We start from the raw sequence: 18721 nt of genomic DNA on the forward strand, positions 1-18721 counted from the left end.
TGTAACTCCACCCATTGGTGCAACGGATAACGGATAACGGATGGGGCGACGACAGGCTAGGCCCGTTCGGGAAACTTGAGGTGTACTCCTTACTTTTGTTGTTAACCTCTTTTTATAAATTATATTTTAAAAATAATACTCAAGTGAAATATAGAAAAGAATATTATATGTAATATACTTATATCTAAAAATTTAAATAAGTATTAATAGTGTAGAGTGATTATCTTTCTTTTCTAGTATAAATTTGAAAGTGTTTGTTCAGGCTTTGAAAAGAAAGATACAGCTGTGTATACAATCTTGTTATTAGATGTGAAATCTGTAATACTATTTTGTTCATTTAGAGATAATAAAAGCAGTAAAGAAGAAAATGTTGATATTGTTGATTTGAGAGTTGACTGAGAAGATATTTTGACTCGCCAGCAGGGCTCGTGCAATATCTTAGATCTCAAGTTGATTTACAGATCCTAGCCACCGTAGCAGTAGCCGGAAATGTCACGGAGCACCTGTATTTCGTTCACAGGCAGATATATTAAAAGTAACTGTGATGTCTGTACAGGGTAAATGTAGTGTGAAGAGAGGAAGAGTGGGAAAGCTTATATTTAATGACAACTCAAAATTCCCTAGATATTGCTTTTTCCCCCCCTTTTTCCTTATTCCTAAGAGACATGGTTTCAAGAAAATAAAGCATCTTGGTATTCTCCTTCCAACAATTTGGTATGGTAAACCACCAAAATGGGGAGGAAAGTTAATCGGGATGTTGAAATTTGCTTGCTTTTCTTGCGGGGGTTTCGGATTAGTCCTGAGGTGTTTATTACCGTCTGATTTATGCAACTTCGTACCGCAGTGATATTGGTTCGACCCTGTTACGGGATACGGAGTACTTGCCGGTTGGCTGCGGAGCGGTGGGAAGGAAAGGTACCGATGTTTTCGCCAGGACATAACTTAATGTTTGGAATGTAAGATACGGTATTCATACGCAGCAGGTCAGCAAAATATTGTAACTGTGCGATCCAAGGATACACATGTGGCACCTAAACAGGTATAACTGGTAGAAGCCCAGGTTGGCCCAGCACATAGATTAGACATGAAATATTTAATAATATACAGGGACACTGACCGACCTGTAGCCTGTAGGACAACCGGAGGGCTTTGGTGGAGTTGGTTTCGCCCTTGCTTCGCTCGCGCTTACTGTAGTTAAGCGTTCTGTCGTCGTTAGCGCTAGTCCTGTGCGGATAATGTACATACTTACTGGGTTTGCCGGCAACTCTTTTTGAGATTGCCTTTTTTGTTTCCTCGGTTTTAAAAGCAGGCTGCCGGGTACGATGGGCAGATTAATAAGTTTTTTTTCATGCCACTTTTTGTTCCCTATCTTACAGTTGTTAGTTCGCTGGTGGAGGAGGTATCATGATCAATGGGAGTTGGGGTTGCGGGATTGGATGAACCAAAACTATTTGTTGAAATTTTCAAGGGACAAAGAAATGAATGTTATTTTGAATATGGTCCCCATGCATTAGCATACGGGTTGGAATTGACAGCCAATATATGAGGAATATAAATTGTCCTTGAGGTGTTAGATGTCTGAGTGTAGAGACTTGGGGATAGCTCTATCCACACATGAGAATGTATTTTCACTGAAGCTGAGGAAGCATGATTTGATGTGATTGCTCCCATATATCATGCATGATATAGCATGTCACAGCTTTCTGGTCTTGCAGTGCTCTTGATGCTGGGGTTCTGTCACTGGTTATTATTATCTATCCAATGTGAAGACGCCTGCGTTCTCGACATGCGGAGGGATTCAGAGAAAGTATTTAAAAGTGATGGTAAGGCGATAGATAAAAAGAAGTCTTGTGATATATTGAACGGCAGCGGCAATAAGTAATCCAGGAGGGAGTTTTCAAAGGGAGGGAGAGACAAGATATTGTTTAAATGCTCGCGTCATTCTTGATCACGCCACAGTTTATCAGCGGTTTCCGCTTCCAGGATGGATAGGATGATGATATATATGAATACCTCCTGCGCAGCATTTCGGCAAAATACAAAATGGCAACTTAGTCCAGCAAGCTTATTGCTTTTATATATTATTATATACTTTCGAAGATTGATGTTGATAAGAAGCACATAATAAGAAGTAAAATGTACAGTACTTGTAACTAGTTATATATCCTCAGCCGCGGTACGGTACAGGACGGTATCATATAATATAGAACGCAGACTAGAGGCAGGGTAAAATTTCGTGATAGCAAATACACGTACCGTACCCAGGCCTGTGTATTATTGCCGTACCTAGGCATCGCAGCCCAGCGCCGAGTCTTCTGTTCTGTCTCGTCCAACCGCATAAATAAGTTACGTTACAAACCAGACAAACTTCAGCCATTCCATCCATCCATCCATCCATCCATCCATCAATCATCCCATTCCGCCTCAAATCTTCCTATCTCGGATTTCTCTCTCTCTCTCTCTCTCTCTCTCTCTCTCTCCTCGCGCTTCTGCAACCACCCCGTCTCTGTTCTCCGCTTTCTCTCCGCCCTCCTTCCCCCCCCCTTGTTCCCCGGGTATCCTTCTCCTTATCATTTGCAATTAATTATCTCGTTATTTAATTAAACCGCTCTCTATTCTCGCGTCTCTATTGGACTACTCTTACCACTTACTTGCATATCTCCCCCAACCCTCATCCTCCTTTACCCAACCACCCTCCCCTCCAATGCGCTATTCGCATCGCTATCAGTATTTTCCCACAGCAGCCTAATCTATTTTCGTCATCTCATCTCCTGCTCTGCCGCATCTCAGCGTGGAGACATGGTGGTCCCACCCTCGACTGGAGCATTCACTGCCCAGCAGTCCCAGCCATCGGCCACCCGCTCCTCAACCCGCGCCTCGAACTCGAACCACCACCACCAATCTTACAATGCCAATGTCCCTCTGAGTGCTAGAAGGGCTGCGCCCCTCGATCTCTCTACCGTCGAGCGACGTGGCCATCCTGCTGCTAGTAGAGATCCCGTCAAGCGTGTGCGACCTCATGGTTTACAGGAAGCTCCAACTTTCCGTCCTACAGAGGAAGAATTCAAAGACCCTTTCGAATACATCCGCAAAATCGCGCCGGAAGGAAAGAAATATGGCATTTGCAAGATTGTCCCCCCCGATAGCTGGACTCCGCCTTTTGCTATCGACACAGAGGTACGATATTCTACTGAATTTTTCCAGCCCGCTGCATCTTTTCATCCACGTTCTATTGTTTTCGGGGGTGTGGGGCTAATCAAATCTATTGTTTCTCATATGTAGCGATTCCATTTCCGCACCCGCCGGCAGGAGTTGAACTCGGTTGAAGGAGGTATGTCCCAAGCATTACCCCGTGCAATAAGCCCCCGGGAACCCGAATCTGACCCTCAACCAGGCACCCGAGCGAATCTCAACTACCTCGACCAACTAACGAAATTCCATAAACAACATGGAATGAATCTAAGCCGTTTCCCCAGCGTCGATAAGCGCCCACTTGATCTCTATAAGCTTAAAAAGGCCGTCGATATCCGTGGGGGTTTCGATCAAGTTTGTAAACTGAAAAAATGGGCCGAGATCGGCCGGGACTTGGGCTACAGTGGCAAGATCATGTCCTCATTATCAACCTCGTTAAAGAATTCCTACCAACGCTGGCTACACCCTTACGAGGAATATCTGCGCGTCGCCAAGCCTGGTGTCCAGCAACAGTTGGAGTTTGAGCACGGAGGACCGTACACCCCGTCCCCGGGAACGTCTCCGACCGCTAAACGGTCACAGACAAACAATAATCGCTCCTCCGAAGTTAGCAAGAACTCTCCAGCGGCGAGAGCATCTGCTGCACTCAATAGTTCGGTGAGAGACAACGAGGTCAAGAAAGACGAATCTTCAACTCCACTTGATTACCCCCAGGAACGACATGTCACCACTTCGGGTTTCACAGCAGTCAATGCTACTACAAGCGGATTTTCTGCAATCAATGCGCCTCCATCATTCGTTGCGGTCAACAGTTCGGCTCCTACGGTAAAACGGGAGATGGAGAATGGAACCCATCCAGCAGCCCTTGGAAAGCATACCTCGACATCCAACAACGCCACAGAACAGCACCAGCCTGAAGCTAGCCGTACACCAACCGTCAACGGCCACAGTTCACAACCACTCAAACGTGCATTCAGCCAAGAAAGCTTGACGGGGAGTTCGCAGACCGACAACCCAGATACTGATGGCGCAAACGGGCGACGCAGTAAACGCCTGAAGAAAGGTACGTATAGCAGGCTGTTACTGGCCGGCTCTGAAACTATAGCACTACGAATCCTCATCTTTTATTATACCAAGTACCTTTGCACATGGTACTTCTAGTTTTGCTAACTTCTAGATTTAGATGGCGTGCCAACGGTCGCGGGGTCGCATATGAGCTTACTCCGCCCTACGCCAACTCAGGGGCGAACGAAGAATGGAACCAGGAAAACCGGAGATGTGAGTACTTTTTTTCAAAAAGATTTGACCCTCTGGGATGGCAAGCTAACCCCCCACTTCCCCAGCGGTGTGAAAATTGCGGCAAGAGTGACGATCGTCTAACTATTCTAGCATGCGACGGATGTGAAAATGGTTATCACATGCACTGTCTTGACCCGCCCCTTGAATCAGTCCCCGATTACGACTGGCATTGCCCTAAATGCCTGGTGGGAACTGGAGAGTACGGATTTGAAGAAGGTGGGATATACTCGCTAAAACAGTTCCAGGAGAAAGCGAATAATTTCAAGGAAAATTATTTTGCTCCAAGGATGCCATTTGATCCCGTTCTCAATGCTCCTCGAAAGGAAACCGAGGATGACGTTGAGCGAGAGTTCTGGCGGCTTGTTGAAAGTTTGACCGAGACTGTTGAAGTCGAGTATGGCGCAGATATTCACTCGACAACTCATGGAAGCGGATTTCCCACTGTCGAACGGAATCCTTTGGACCCTTATTCTGTTGACCCGTGGAATCTGAATGTTATGCCTCTGCACTCAGAGTCGCTCTTCCGGCATATTAAGTCAGACGTCTCTGGCATGACCGTTCCGTGGGTGTATGTTGGCATGTGTTTCTCTACATTTTGCTGGCATAATGAAGACCACTACACGTATTCAGCCAACTATCAACATTTTGGTGCTACAAAGACGTGGTATGGGATTCCCGGGGATGATGCTGAAGCTTTCGAGGAAGCTATGCGCCAAGCAGTCCCGGAACTATTCGAAACTCAGCCGGATCTCTTGTTCCAGCTCGTCACGTTACTGCCGCCGGATCAATTGAAGAAAGCAGGCGTCAACGTGTATGCTCTCGACCAGCGTGCCGGCCAATTCGTTATCACATTTCCACAAGCATATCACGCCGGGTTTAACCATGGATTTAATTTCAACGAAGCCGTTAATTTCGCTCCATCAGATTGGGAACCACTAGGCCAAGCCGGAGTAGAGCGCTTGCAGGAATTTCGACGGCAGCCTTGCTTTTCACACGACGAGTTGCTCATCACAGCTGCCGCGAGGGATACATCTATTAAAACTGCTAAGTGGCTTGGCCCCGCGCTGCAGCGCATGTGCAATCGAGAGCTCGAACAACGCTCGGCCCTACTAGCGCGCCATCAGGAGCTTCGTCCACATAACTGTAAAATTACTGGCGGAGACGAAGAGTCGGAGGAGTGCAAACTAAAATTCGTGGTTGAGGATACGGATCTTCCTGAAGAAGAGTATCAGTGCAGTTACTGCAAAGTATACAGTTATCTGACGCAGTTCAAATGCCAAAAAAAGGGCAAGACTCTGTGTCTTTTACATGTCGAGAGCTATGATTGCTGTGGAGAAGATATCTCGCAAAAATTACTTGGAGCTAACCATACCTTACGCTATCGCATGTCCGATGATGCCTTGAGATCGTGCGTTCAGAAAGTGGAAGACCGAGCTCGAATCCCGGAAACCTGGGCCGAAAAGGTGGACAAAATTCTCGCGGACGAACCGAAACCTTCGTTGAAAGCTTTGCATGCTTTACTCAGTGAGGGAGAGAAAATCCCATATTTCCTACCCGGTCTGCAGGATCTGGCCTCGTTTGTTCAGCGTTGCGACAAATGGGTCGATGAAGCTAATAATTACATTACTCGTAAACAGCAGAATCGTCGCAAAAATGAGAAGGCATGGCGCAGAGGCAATTTGGCCAAAGCAGCTCAACTGGAAGAGCGCGATCGTGAGCTCCGCAGGGTGGAAAAGATCCATGCGTTACTCGAGGAAGCGGACAACCTTTCCTTTGATTGCCCGCAGATAACATCGCTTAGGGAAAAGATCCAGGAGATTCAGAAGTTTCAAAGTGATGTCCAAGCTATTCTTTGCAACCCTCACATTAGTTCGACCCAGGAGGTCGAGGAGCTATTAGATCTTGGAAGGAGCTTCAATGTTGACATGCCTGAGGTAGACAAGCTTGAGAAGGCCCTAAGCCAAATGAAATGGAATGATCAGGCCCGCCGCAAACGGGAGCAACTCCAAACGCTCGATGAATGTCGCGAGTTCATTGCACAGGGCGAGCAGCTAGGCTTATCTGAGACAAACGAGCATCTACTTTATTTCAAAGAAATGCATCGCCTAGCAGAAACCTGGGAAGCAAAGGCAAAAGAACTCATGTCGGTAGAGGCTGTGCACTACCAACAGCTGGAAGCACTTTCCTCACAGGCAGCTAAATTGCCTGTGTCCCCCGAGACCCTTTCTGCAGTTGACGCCATCTTGACAAAGCAACGTGAAGCACAACGACAGATCTCCTCATTCTATGATGGAAGCAGAAATCCGGATTTTAGGAAAAGGCCCCATTATAAGGATGTCCGTGATCTTATGGAATCTCTGACGGAATTGAACAGCAAGCCGAATGGAACCATCGACCTGGAAAAGGAGCAGAAGCGCCATGAGGATTGGATGCGGAAGGGTAAGAAGTTGTTTGGCAAAGCCAACGCTCCATTGCACATACTCAAGATGCATCTACAATATGTTGAAAAGAAGAACTCATTTTGCTTCGATCTTGAGGACCGGTGTCGTCCACCTGTTGAACCGGCGTCGCGAGAGGCAAGTCCCGATGCTGAGGCTCATAATTGGACTGGTAGTAGGTCGAAGAAAAAGGATGTATTCTGTATCTGTCGGCAACAGGAAGCTGGGCTAATGATCGAGTGCGAACTTTGTCATGAGTGGTAAGTTTCGAGATTATAGTCTGCTCAGAACGGCGTGCTCTCTTCTATAAGTTCAATAACTAAGTACGTTCTTAGGTACCACGGAAAATGCCTGAAAATTGCGAGAGGCAAAGTCAAGGAATTTGACAGCTATACTTGCCCCATTTGCGATTGGCGTGTCAAGATCCCTCGCGATGCAGCTCGTCCCAAATTAGAAGAGTTGCTTGATTGGCAGGCCGAAATTCCTGACCTCCCATTCCAACCCGAAGAAGAACAGATTTTGGAGTCGATAATTGACCAAGCAACATCGTTCCGGGATTTCGTGCGACCACTCGTGAACTCTGCTGCCTGCATGACTGCCGAAGAAGTTCCAACACAGATCTTCTATCTCAGGAAGATGGAAGGGGCAGAAGTCCTCCTTGCCTTTGAAACGAATTATTTTCGCCAGGAGATCCATAAATGGGCACCTGTCGCTCCCGATCCGCCTCCAATTCTTGAAGTGTCCTTATCTACTCGCAAGCCACGACCGACAAAACAGCAAAAGATGATGGCCCAACTTGGAGTTGAGAAACCTGAAGATCTTCCACTTCACCTACGGACCAAGCAGCATACATTTTCCAGCAAGCGTAAATCAACCGAATCCCATGCTTCTGGACGGCCTCCCCCCTTACAACCGGCACCTCAGATTCGCTCCAACACACCATCCGGTGACCCTCGATCTGCTTCCACAGGCAATGTGCCGACTCCGACTAGTGTAGCCCCGCCAGCCCCCGCTTCTCAACATCCGGCTGCATTCTCATTCTCACATCCGTTCCCAATACCTTCAAATGACGCAAATCCGTCTTACGCCCCTACATCATCAGCATACCTCCCAGGTGTGAACAATGTGCATTCCCCTTCGTTCGACCCCACCTCCCCACCATCTCACCACCAAGGTCTCGATCCATCCCTATTCAGCCCTCCAAGCTTTACCCGAAGCAACCCCCTCCATACTCAGAACATGGGTAAAGACCACGACGATATGGGTGGCCCAATGGCCTTTGCCAGTAGCCCACGTGGAGGGGACATGGAAGACCTTTTTGCCGAGATGACGAACCAAGACACGGAGCAAATGGAGGCGTTGGAGGTTAGCCATGCGAATGAGGCGCTGGAGGCACTTCGAAGCGCTAGTAACAGTGGCGCGCAGGACCGCTCTGCTTCTGGATCTGGCGATGATTTCGGCGAGGAGAATGGCGGTGATGGCCAGGATCGCGATGGTGAGGATACGTCGAACAACCTCCTTGCCGACGAATTCTTGACCTGATTTCTCTTACGATTGATTGCGTTTGACCAACTCCCAGTGAAGGATGTGCTTCATTATTTTCCCTATCTTCTACTCTGCTGTTATCGAAGCCCTTTTTACTCCCTCTTTTTTCCTGTTTTTAACGCCGTTAATCTATGCCCCACTCTGCCATTTCCTTCTTTGTTCAATGTTTGAGATTTCATGTGGAATTTCTTATTCTTTTCCCCTTATCCCATTTTCAAACTTCTTGCCTTTGATTTTGTGTTCCTTCTTCTTTGCTTTATGTATTTTTTTTTCTTTCCCCCCCCCCCCCTACTGTTCAATTACACTCCTGTAGACAAAATGATTATAACATCAACATTATTACCACATTACACGGCGCGCCACGGATGGGTTAATTTTTATGGGGGTTGCGGGTGGAATCTGCAAATGGGAAGGATATTTTAGGTGGGCGCTCTTCTGTTTTTTTTTAACTTTTCTCGTTTCGTTTCTTTTCTTCTCTTTTTCCTTGCTACAGTATTATTGACTACTCTGGAATGCTCGTATTATCTACCCGAATGGTGTCATTGCTTCAGTTGCGCATTTTATTCTCTCTATTTATTCTTATCATTTTTAACTTTTTTTTATTATTATTTATTATACATTTCTGTCAACCTATTGTGTGATTGCTCACTTCTGCGCATCGTCATATGTTACGTTGAGTCGTTACATGCGAAGGAGAAAGAAAATCCACTCGTGCCTGGCTCTTCCTAGCTCCCCTTCTGTCGATTTAAATAAATGCGAGGGGAAAAAAAGGGAAGAAGGGAATTTTTTCATTTGTGGCGTAACGCGAAAGAAGATCAATTTCCGGCACATATGTCTTGGTCCTTTCTGTCAATGATATATTTTCTTCTTCCTTTCTCCGTCTACCTGCCGGCGTTACTTCTGTAAGGTAGATTTAATTTATATGTTCTGACGATTTGTTTTCCCTTGTTTGCGCACACACTACACTCCGCCTGGAAAACGGCCTGCTTCTTGCCTATAGATCAATAAGCAAGTAATAATGATAATATAATTATGACTTTTTAAGTGTGAGATCGTCTATTTTGGATTTGGAAACCGTGCTTAATTTCAGGAGACATGAAATCAGGTGATTGGCAGAAATAAATATGTATCAATTCGCATCGATGTCTTGTTGAGTTATTTCCATCACGAATCAATATTCCACGGATCGATCAATATTAGCTACATAGAACAGGCATGCAGTGTCGAAATATAAATAATACACCAAAGGCTATATAATTATATACCCAGGCCTCATTTCTATTCTACTTGCCCACATCATCGCCATCACAATTTTTTCATTATGGGTAAACCAGCCACCTTCACTCGACGACTAGACTTACTCCGCTTCCTCAAACAAGCACACAACTCTTCCCATTTTTCTCCAAATGCATCATCTTCTTCACTACCTATAACCCCGGCCAAGTATCAAATATACGTCCTGGGTAATCCATCCGCGGACTTAGACTCCATACTTTCTGCAATCGTATATTCATACTTTGCCACGAGAGTAGTCTCATCTAGCCCCGGGACTGTTCTCTCATCGCCAAGAAGGGAAGGGGGACAAAAGATTCTTCGTCAATATATACCCCTAATCGATTTGCCAGATGTTCATTCTGGGAAAGAGTTGGCAAGGTTGAGGCCAGAGTTTGTGACGGCGTTGAGGTTAGCGGTGGGGTGGGATGGAAGTGAAGATAGAGGAGAGGAAGAAGCTGACACCAGTGTTCTAGAAAATAGTGTGTTGACTGTTGCGGATTTGAAGGAGCAGCTATTGTTGTCTTTGGGCGGGAATCCAACTGATGCCAGTGGAGAAAACGAAGCTCAGGGGGCTGGCGACAGGCACTACCACGAAGCTGCACCGGGAAACATCAACAGTGTTGCAGAAGAGCTAAAAACCCTAAATGTTATGTTGGTGGATTGGAATGCGCTGCCAAAACTCCCATCCAATGGGGGGAAACGTGGGATTGAAGGTCTTTCAGACGCCGTGCCGGAGCTCAACCTTTCCGTCGTCGGCTGCATAGATCATCACGATGATGAATGTTTCGTTTCAAGGGAACCTGAGTCATATTTACACGATCCCCGCTGCATACAAACAGGTGTAGGAAGTTGTATGTCTCTTGTTGTTCGCGAGCTGCGAGCGCAAGGTCTTTGGGCGGACCCTGTTCCCTTCTCTGCACACCCTCACACCGCCTTGGACCCAGAGACAGCCCAAGACCAGACTGTAATCTACGAAGCACAAGCAGCAAAACTAGCTATGGCAGCGATCCTAATCGACACAGCTAACATGACGGCGAAAAGCAAGGTGTCTAGCGTCGATACAGCGGCAGTTACCTTCCTGGAAGCTAAGATACGAGCGGGCACAGACGGACATTTGCGAAGTAATCCTCAATCTGCTACCAGCGGCACATGTTGGGATAGACAAGCCTTCTACGATGCAATCGCTCTCGCGAAGGAGAATAGCGTTGAAAACCTAACGGTTTTAGAGGTGCTGGGGAGGGATTATAAGGAGTGGGCTGAGACCATTGCTACAACCACAGGCTCACCGGTCATAAACAATAATAAGACGGTGAAATTGGGCATCTGCTGCATAGTAAAGCCCCTCTCCTGGCTCATGGAAAAGTGTGCTCGGGAATATGAAACCCCTGCGACCACCCCAACGAACGATACATCCTCCACCGCGCTACTATCTGAATACCTCTCCTCCTTCGCAGGAGAGAAGCACCTCGACCTCGTCGCTGTCATGACAGCGTTTAGAAGCCCAGAACCAGAGAGCGAGTTTCGCCGTGAATTGCTGCTCTATAATTTGAATCGTGATTGTCGCGATGGCCTGAAGCGTTTCGAGGCAGCTGCGATTGGAGAGCTGGGGTTAGAAGCCGGAATTTGGATTCAGCATGTTGCTTCCCCGGATACTGGTGATGATACCGGTCGCTGTATGTGGATTTGGCGTCAGACTGACGTGTCGAAGAGCAGAAAGCAGGTTGCGCCATTGTTGCGGCGGACGTTCTGTGATGCTGTGATTTGAGTCAGAGGAGAGGTAAGGAAATATCCATATAAAGGCAGATTGATAGCCGTCTCTGCTAGAATATACAGTAGCATAAATTTCGCTATAGTGAAGTGGATAAAATGAGTATTTTGGACAACTGTGGATGCCAATGCAGTCTTTGTATTGAACAAAACATAGGGTATAGCTAGCATAATACCAATGCCAACAAACCAGAATAGCGAATCATGCGGTAGAATTCGAAGCTTTAATTGTTAAAGGCTTCAAAATGTCACAGAAACGGAACAGTAGCACACTTGCAAGGTAATAAAACGAAGTATGAGACACCCTCCACCCTGAAGGAAAACGAAAGAATTGCTGAATCTATTGCCCTCCTCTTGTTTCATTGCTAAATTGGCCGATGTAATGAGGTAAACAAGACCGATTAACTTAGTAAAATCATCAGGAATACATGAAATCAATTAGAAAATTGAAGGAAAGCGAGAAATGACTCTCTGAAATTAGCTAAGGGGAAATGCTGAAGACTAACATCATAGTAAACAACAATGTTCTGAGGACGAACAAAAAACAGGAAAGAGATGGGGAAAAAAAGGCCACGAAAGGCTAGAGAAAATGAAAAGATATCGAGCATCACCCAAAACCATAACATATCAAGAAGAGGGCCAGAAATAAAGTCGCTGGACGGGGAGAACTGCAAACAAATCTCGCTAGGGAACATAGAAGGAAATCGGGGAGGAAAAACGTTCTTGGGCTTCTATTACCATGTCTCGCTACCTAGGAAAAGAAGAAAGGAAGCGACAAAAGAGGGTATCAGAAACACTCCCACTCCCCAAAGACACACCACCTTGCACTGCGGTCAGCAAGTACCAGGCCTCTCCAAACACCTGTCTCACCAACCTTAATCACCGTCTCCCACACGCTGCCGTCAGGTGGGCCATCTCCTGTTAGATCTCCACAAATGCTGGTAGTGAGGGCGTGCTCAGATTTGCGTGTCAGTCTTAATATTCTCCCTGAAGGTGCTTGTATAGCTAGCTTCGCAGGCTTGAGGGGGTGCTGCGACTGTTTGCCATTCGACGAGACATTAGAGCTAGAGGCGGAGAACGTTTGATTGATATACGAGGAGCCTGAGGACGCGTTTGAGCTTGCGGCAACGGAAGATCCCATGCTGAGCGCGCTGGTAGGGCGGGCGAAGGGGTTCGGGGAGATGCGACCGTTGCCATCGTTGGGATTCGGGGAGCTGGACGGAAGGGACGATGGATGTTGGCGGACTGCGAAGACGAAGGTGTTGTTTACTGCAAGCTTGGCGCATTGTGGTTGAATAACGTAAAGGTCGTGACGTTGGGCGTGAGGCGTCGGGTGGCGGAGGATGAAGTCATAGGTCGGGTTATCCCCTGTGTGGGTGATCGGGAGTGCAAATGCTAGAGGGTGAGGAATATCTTTGATAGAATGCATCAATCCCTTCTTCCCAACATATACTTTTAAAACTCCCTGCCCCTCATCTCCAGGCAAGACTGCCTTTATGGTAAAGCGTTTTTGCCCACCAATCCAGTCCGGCTGTGCGAGTGCACGCTTCTTGGAAATGTCACCATTTTCAAAGAGGTCACCATCCATATCACGGTCAAATGAAAGGGCCTCAACTTCGGCAACGCATTCAACATCAGGAGGTACGTGAACACGAAGCTGGACAGCTTCAAGCCCGTTGATCCGAATAAGGCTTGTGTCATAATTAGGGAACCGCAGGTTGTTCTTAAAGAATGGAGGACAAGCACAGGGTAACGCAAGAAGAACATCGGGTGATACGGGTGGGCAGATATGTTGTTGTTCGGGGTTAATGGGAACGTGAGAGTAGCAAATTTCCATAGGACGGGCCAGGAAATACCAGCTTTCAGCAGCCTGAGAATTGAAACTCGAGTACAAGCTTCTTCGTGGGTGGGTCGGGCTTGCCAAGGAGCAATCCATGATCCGCCACTCGCCATCTATCAATACCGCATTCCACCAGTGATTTGGATGGGAGAGACTATCAAGATCTAGTTGCTCTCCTGGTGTTTTCAGGTAGCCATGAACTACCTCAGCATGCAGGCCAACGGCGGAACACATTTCCTGTACTAAATAGGCAACTTCTTTTGGGGACCCTCTTTTCATATAGAGCACCCTCTTTAAATCAACGTCACCATCAATATCATCATCCCATGCAATCCTTTCGGCTACCCAAGTAAATATGGCACGTAACCGCTGTCCATCACTGCGATGCGGGCGACATATGTACCCTTGGGATAAGCCAATTGGGTTTATCATTGCAGGTAGGCTACTTATGAACCGAACACTCTTGTCCACTAGTTGTAGGTTCACAGCAGCCCAATTGGTAGGCTCTGCAATTGGTAGGCCATCTATTCCTTCATCTCCCTCTGCACTTTCATACAGTTCCTCCACAGCGTATATTACTGGATAATCGAGCATCTGGCATCTCTCCGCTCTCTCAATTAGTTCATGATGGCTTGGCGTAGTACACCTGTTGACGTCCCGCCGCACCTGAACCCAATCCACAGATGCACCCAAGCCTGTGTCTCTTGCCACACTTTTCGCCGAGTGAGGTGATGCATAAGATGATATTCCCACAGCCATGCGGCTCTTAGTCGGCGATACGGCTCCACCAGGGCCTGCAGCAATATTGCTCCTTGCAGTCGCAGCTCCTGTTTTAGCAGACTCAATGATTTTCTTGAAAAAGCCTGTTTTCTTTGACTTGAGTGTGGTGAGACCGCCATACATGCTTGGAGCATCTTTACTATATTCGTTCCATCCGACAGCAGAAGTTGCTCCTTGCCTAGAGGAATCATGGCTGGAGTGGTAGGAAATTCCGGTCAGCGGTGTTTGAGGCCGGAGTCCGCTGTCAGAAGATTTATCAGAACCAATTAGCCCAGAGGGGCGAAGATTATCCATGGCAGTATTTGGTCTATTGGTATGCCGTGCATAGCTGGCGGCACTGGTTGCGCTCAACCCTGAAGCTGATGGGCCACTCATAACACTTTGGTTTGTACGTCCTGTGCTGGAGGTACTGCTAGTTGCATTGCTTTGGACACCACTGGAAGAAGTTGTGGCACTGGATTTTGTCGTAAACGTCCGTTCAAGGACATCTTTGCCCAATTCGTAGGCAGATCTTCGGATTCTTAATCGTGATCCCGGGTTATCTTGATTTGAAGATGACTGTGGCCTGGAATCGGAAGGTCCTTTCGGGGGAGGTATGGGCGGGAGGTCTTTACTACTAGGCGAAATATGAAGCTCATCGGAGGACTTTCTACTTTGCGCATGTAACTTGCGGAGTCTGCTCTCCATCCTCTGCACATAATTATTGAGTTGCGGAGGCCCATCATTGTATTGGTGCGTAAAATTATGGTGACTGTTCTCCTGTAGCTGGTCATCACCACCACCTAGCCCTAAGGAAGTCATAGGGCGCTGAATTGGATTAGGCACGTCGTTCTTATGAAGCTTATCAAACGCTTCTGGGGACCACGGATGGAAGGGTGAAGGAGAGCGACGCGGGTGTTCTACCGGACCGTCGTGATTTAGACCCATATCTTGTAAAGAAGACATGACGTCTTCCATAGCATCTCTTAGAGGAGATGGGGTGTGACCGTAAATGGCAGGAGAGTGCGAATGTGGAGAGGGAGTCCTGGCTTTGGTAGGGTATACATGATCCATATCATCGGGTGTGGGAATAGGTGATTGGCTATGCATTCGCGGCTGGGTTTTGACGGAAATTCGGTGAGGGGGAGGTGGCGGTGGAGGCGATTCGGTATCTCGTGCTGGCCCGGGAGAAAGCGCACGAGGATGTGAGTGAGAGAAAGAATGATGATGTTGGATTGGCCCAGGAGAAAGCGCGCGGGGATAGGGATTAGAGAATGAGTGATGTTCCATTGGTGACGGGGACACGGCACGAGATATGGACTGATGATGTTGGATTGGTCCAGGAGAAAGTGCGCGGGGATAGGGATTAGAGAATGAGTGATGTTCCATTGGTGACGGGGACACGGCACGAGATACGGACTGATGATGTTGGATTGGCCCAGGTGAAAGAGCACGAGGATGAGGGTTAGAGACGGAGTGATTATGTTGCATCGATAAAGGAGACAAGGCACGGGGTACAGTTTCGTGGTAATGTGCTGGTGCAGGAGAAATAGGACGGTGATGATGAGAGAAAGAGCCACGATGTTGCATTGGTGCTGTGGAAGCGGTATGAGGCGTGGGGTTAGACGAGGAATGATGGTGTCGTACCGGAAGGGGGGAAGTGGGATGATGTGAGAAAGAACCACGATGTTGAATAGGTGCAGGAGATATTTCCCGGCGAACCGACCCTGCATGCTGACCGGGTGAGGGAGATATGGCGTGAGAAATGGACGATCGATGTTGAACTGGAGCAGGGGGATCAGAGTGTGGAGAATGGCGAGGAGATTGACGTGAAAGAGATCCACGATGTTTGCTCGACGCTGGAGGCGTCCCTGCCGAGCCTGTACTCGCTCTTGACGGATTCCCCGAAGCCGAAACGGTTTGCCCAGTATTGTTAATATGATTTTCATTATTATTATTGACGTTGCTATTGTTGTTGTTCTTGTTGTTGTTCATATTATCATCATTCTGCCTCTTCCTCAAAGCTTCAGACGGCCCTACGGCCTCTTTGTACCCCTGAAAGGGCTTTCGGAAAGTCTTTTGTTTCCTGGGTGATGCAGCAGAATTGGAGGCTGATATCCGGCGTAAATCCATCGTCAAGCCTGCAGGTCCACCAGGCATTGGACTGACCGACCGGCTCCCAGGGACAAAGTCGTCCCCAAGAACCTTGACAAAGTTTGAGGGAAACACGCCAACCATGCGTTTATCTCGACGTAGGCGGCCAGTCCACCATGATCCATCACCAGCATTCAAGCATTCAATAAGGTCTCCTTCCACAAACCCTAGGTCTCGTTTTGTCTCTCCGCCCCATGAATATACAGCCTGACACCAGCAGGGGAATCGGGTAGGAAGACCTGGTGCAGCTGGAGCCATTGCTGCGAAGAATTGACGTGGTGTGGGTGGTAATAGGATGGGTGCGAATGTGGAAGATTGGGGATGTCATAACATTGGGAGTTGGTTGAACAGATGCGCTTCCAGATGCAACGAGCCCGCTGGGTAAGCAGTACGACAAACAATGGCGGCACAATTGCCTAGTAACGAGCGACAGGAGGTTGGGAATGAGCGAGTGTGAGCAGAGCAGGCCGTTAGATGAGAGGAGGCAGTCGTACAGTCGTTCGTAGCTAATACCGGATCGTTACCCACTCCATCAGACAAGCTATGGCAGGGATAAGTAAAATAATTAATGTTTTGGGTTGGGGAGAACTGTGATTGTCGCAGGAGAAGTTGTTTTGTTGTTGTCCGCGGTGATAGGGTCCGGGCCGGGACGTTGATGTGTTGTTGCGTGTTTACTCATTGCTGTTTCGGGCCTAGCGCCGATCGGTAGGGCTGAGGCTCCACATTCCAAAACAGGAAAAAACTTTGGGATAGCCTCAATTTATCCTAAAATAGAACAACAAAGGGCGGTTATCTCTCTTGCAATCAATGCTCTGCACGACCCGACCAGCTGCCAGTCATTGCTCGTGCTTTGTCGACATTCCCGACCAGAACGGGTGAAAAACTAAACCACCCTTACCCTTGTCCAAGGCGGCAGATCACCACCACTACCGCACTTGTCAAACATCAGGGGAAACAGCCAAACAATTGTCTCTCCGCATGGAACACTTTTTCGGATTGTTCTCTAATGCTGCTGAGATCAAGGATACCCGTCTCACAGATATAATGATCGATATATCTGGCAGGGACCCACTCGAAGTACACGTTTCGAGTCTCCACCATGATGCGCCATAGGTTCGACTTTATGCTTCCGTGGGCGTGATGGTGGTCCCATCCACGTTCCAACTCTTTAGGGTCGTTCTCTTCCTCTCTATACGCCTCCATTGCCCCTGGCTTGGAGATTTTATCGAGATCGGACACTACGACAATAGCCACGTTATCCGACACCGCTTTCGCACAAAGCACGGCAGGTAAACTACCAGTCTTGTTACTCACATCCCCGCTATCAGATATTCGATCAGCTCCCAGTAGAACGACATCCACGCCCTTCGCTAGGATCGCAACGCTGGCATCTGACGCAATCTCTATACGCAGCCGATCCGTGGCCCCGACGGCCTCTGCGCCCTGGACAAGGTCTTTGGCGAAGTCTACACCTTCGCAGAGCGGTCGAGACTCCATGACCTTCAACAGAATCTTCAACCCACCATCCCCGCCCACTTTTCTCTCCGTCTCCAACACCGTTGCCAATGCATTCATAACCGTTGCACTGGAACTTAGGGTCAATATTTTCACCACCCGTCTCTCGCCCTCGATAGTTCCCTTCTCATATAAAAACTGCCGTAACCCCGCCCCAATCAGCGTCCTTGTGGCATTGTGATATCTTTCCATCAGATACGCATGCATTCTCTCAACTGCGATCCTAATACACCTTTCTTCATCTTCAACCTGCTCTCCCTCGCCACCATCCGCTCGGGACGCTTTCCTCACCACCCCACATTTTCCATATCGATCGGAGACTACCTCCTCGTCCAGCTCAGCAAGCCCTAGCCTCTCTCTATCCAGCGCCTTGACAATTGCACCGGTAATCGCTGCATTCATGCTCGGCCGGCCATATTTAGCAAGAATCCACCCAGCCTTCCGACACGACTCCCACCACGTCTCCACCGCCGAATAAGGCGAACCGCGCAATTTACCGCCGCGCGCCTCTTCCTCATCCTGCCTTATCTCTTCAATAAGCCTCTCCCCGATAATTTCAGCAATGTGCACGAGTGAAAATATAGCCCTCGTAGCGAGGTCTTTCGCTCCGCTGACATGATCCGTTCGTAGACGCAATAAGCCGTTGGAAAGTGCGTCTTTGGCCTCGGGGTACGCAGTTACTTCAAGCTTGTAGGAAGGAGACGTAAGGGGCGGGGTAGAGAGATCTGGAGTGGAGAGACCCGGAGAGACTGCCATGTCAGTTGGATTCGGACCCGTTTGTGAGCTGCGGATACGATGACGCAACAAGGGGGCTAGGATTTGAGGTATAAGTAGACTTGGTTGTAGCTCTGTCCCTAGTGTTATGGGTTTTCTCTTTAAAGAACGTAAGATATATGATGTCGTCACTTCTGTGTGGATGGAAACCATGCAGCTCTTC

General features: G+C 48.0%; 5 protein-coding genes across 6 annotated transcripts; 2 read left to right on the forward strand and 3 right to left on the reverse strand.

Moving 5' to 3' along the window:
- Window positions 1-216: 216 nt before the first annotated feature.
- On the reverse strand, window positions 217-2065 carry BDBG_01368. 2 transcript variants are annotated; one of them, XM_031720300.1, is made up of 3 exons: window positions 1443-2065; window positions 1250-1369; window positions 217-1203 (listed from the first exon to the last, which is right to left on the reverse strand). In XM_031720300.1, the coding sequence occupies exon 3, from the start codon at window positions 937-939 to the stop codon at window positions 493-495; it is 447 nt and encodes a 148-aa protein (XP_031576418.1). In that variant the 5' UTR covers window positions 940-1203; window positions 1250-1369; window positions 1443-2065; the 3' UTR covers window positions 217-492. The 2 variants fall into 2 exon arrangements, with proteins under 2 accessions (XP_031576418.1, XP_031576419.1); XM_031720301.1 differs by having other exon boundaries at window positions 217-1031; window positions 1122-1203; window positions 1250-2065.
- Window positions 2058-9524, forward strand: BDBG_01369 (histone demethylase JARID1). The gene is made up of 6 exons (XM_031720302.1): window positions 2058-3177; window positions 3283-3331; window positions 3395-4255; window positions 4376-4470; window positions 4536-7189; window positions 7265-9524. The coding sequence occupies exons 1-6, from the start codon at window positions 2800-2802 to the stop codon at window positions 8469-8471; spliced, it is 5244 nt and encodes a 1747-aa protein (XP_031576420.1). The 5' UTR covers window positions 2058-2799; the 3' UTR covers window positions 8472-9524.
- Window positions 9525-9632: 108 nt separating this feature from the next.
- Window positions 9633-11853, forward strand: BDBG_01370 (exopolyphosphatase). Its single transcript, XM_002628416.2, has one exon. It carries the CDS (start codon window positions 9796-9798, stop codon window positions 11512-11514), a length of 1719 nt encoding a protein of 572 aa, XP_002628462.1. The 5' UTR covers window positions 9633-9795; the 3' UTR covers window positions 11515-11853.
- Window positions 11854-12303: 450 nt separating this feature from the next.
- BDBG_01371 (uncharacterized protein) lies at window positions 12304-16527 on the reverse strand (the record flags this gene model as incomplete). Its single annotated transcript, XM_002628417.1, has 2 exons — window positions 12304-15231; window positions 15763-16527. The coding sequence occupies 2 exons, from the start codon at window positions 16525-16527 to the stop codon at window positions 12304-12306; spliced, it is 3693 nt and encodes a 1230-aa protein (XP_002628463.1).
- A 687-nt stretch (window positions 16528-17214) lies between these two features.
- On the reverse strand, window positions 17215-18540 carry BDBG_01372 (translation initiation factor eIF-2B subunit protein; the record flags this gene model as incomplete). Its single annotated transcript, XM_002628418.1, has 1 exon — window positions 17215-18540. The coding sequence occupies one exon, from the start codon at window positions 18538-18540 to the stop codon at window positions 17215-17217; it is 1326 nt and encodes a 441-aa protein (XP_002628464.1).
- Between the last annotated feature and the right edge of the window lie 181 nt (window positions 18541-18721).

This window comes from Blastomyces gilchristii (genome assembly GCF_000003855.2).
Source record: "Blastomyces gilchristii SLH14081 genomic scaffold supercont1.2, whole genome shotgun sequence".
Classification (NCBI taxonomy): Eukaryota; Fungi; Ascomycota; class Eurotiomycetes; order Onygenales; family Ajellomycetaceae; genus Blastomyces; species Blastomyces gilchristii.

Excerpts from the sequence above, each read along its gene's own strand:
- BDBG_01368 (XM_031720300.1), bottom strand. The coding sequence starts at position 939 with ATGTCCTGGCGAAAACATCGGTACCTTTCCTTCCCACCGCTCCGCAGC.
- BDBG_01369 (XM_031720302.1), top strand. The coding sequence starts at position 2,800 with ATGGTGGTCCCACCCTCGACTGGAGCATTCACTGCCCAGCAGTCCCAG. Across the intron at positions 4,256-4,375 it reads CAGTAAACGCCTGAAGAAAG|ATGGCGTGCCAACGGTCGCG; the intron begins GTACGTATAGCA and ends TTCTAGATTTAG. Across the intron at positions 4,471-4,535 it reads GAACCAGGAAAACCGGAGAT|CGGTGTGAAAATTGCGGCAA; the intron begins GTGAGTACTTTT and ends CCACTTCCCCAG.
- BDBG_01370 (XM_002628416.2), top strand. The coding sequence starts at position 9,796 with ATGGGTAAACCAGCCACCTTCACTCGACGACTAGACTTACTCCGCTTC.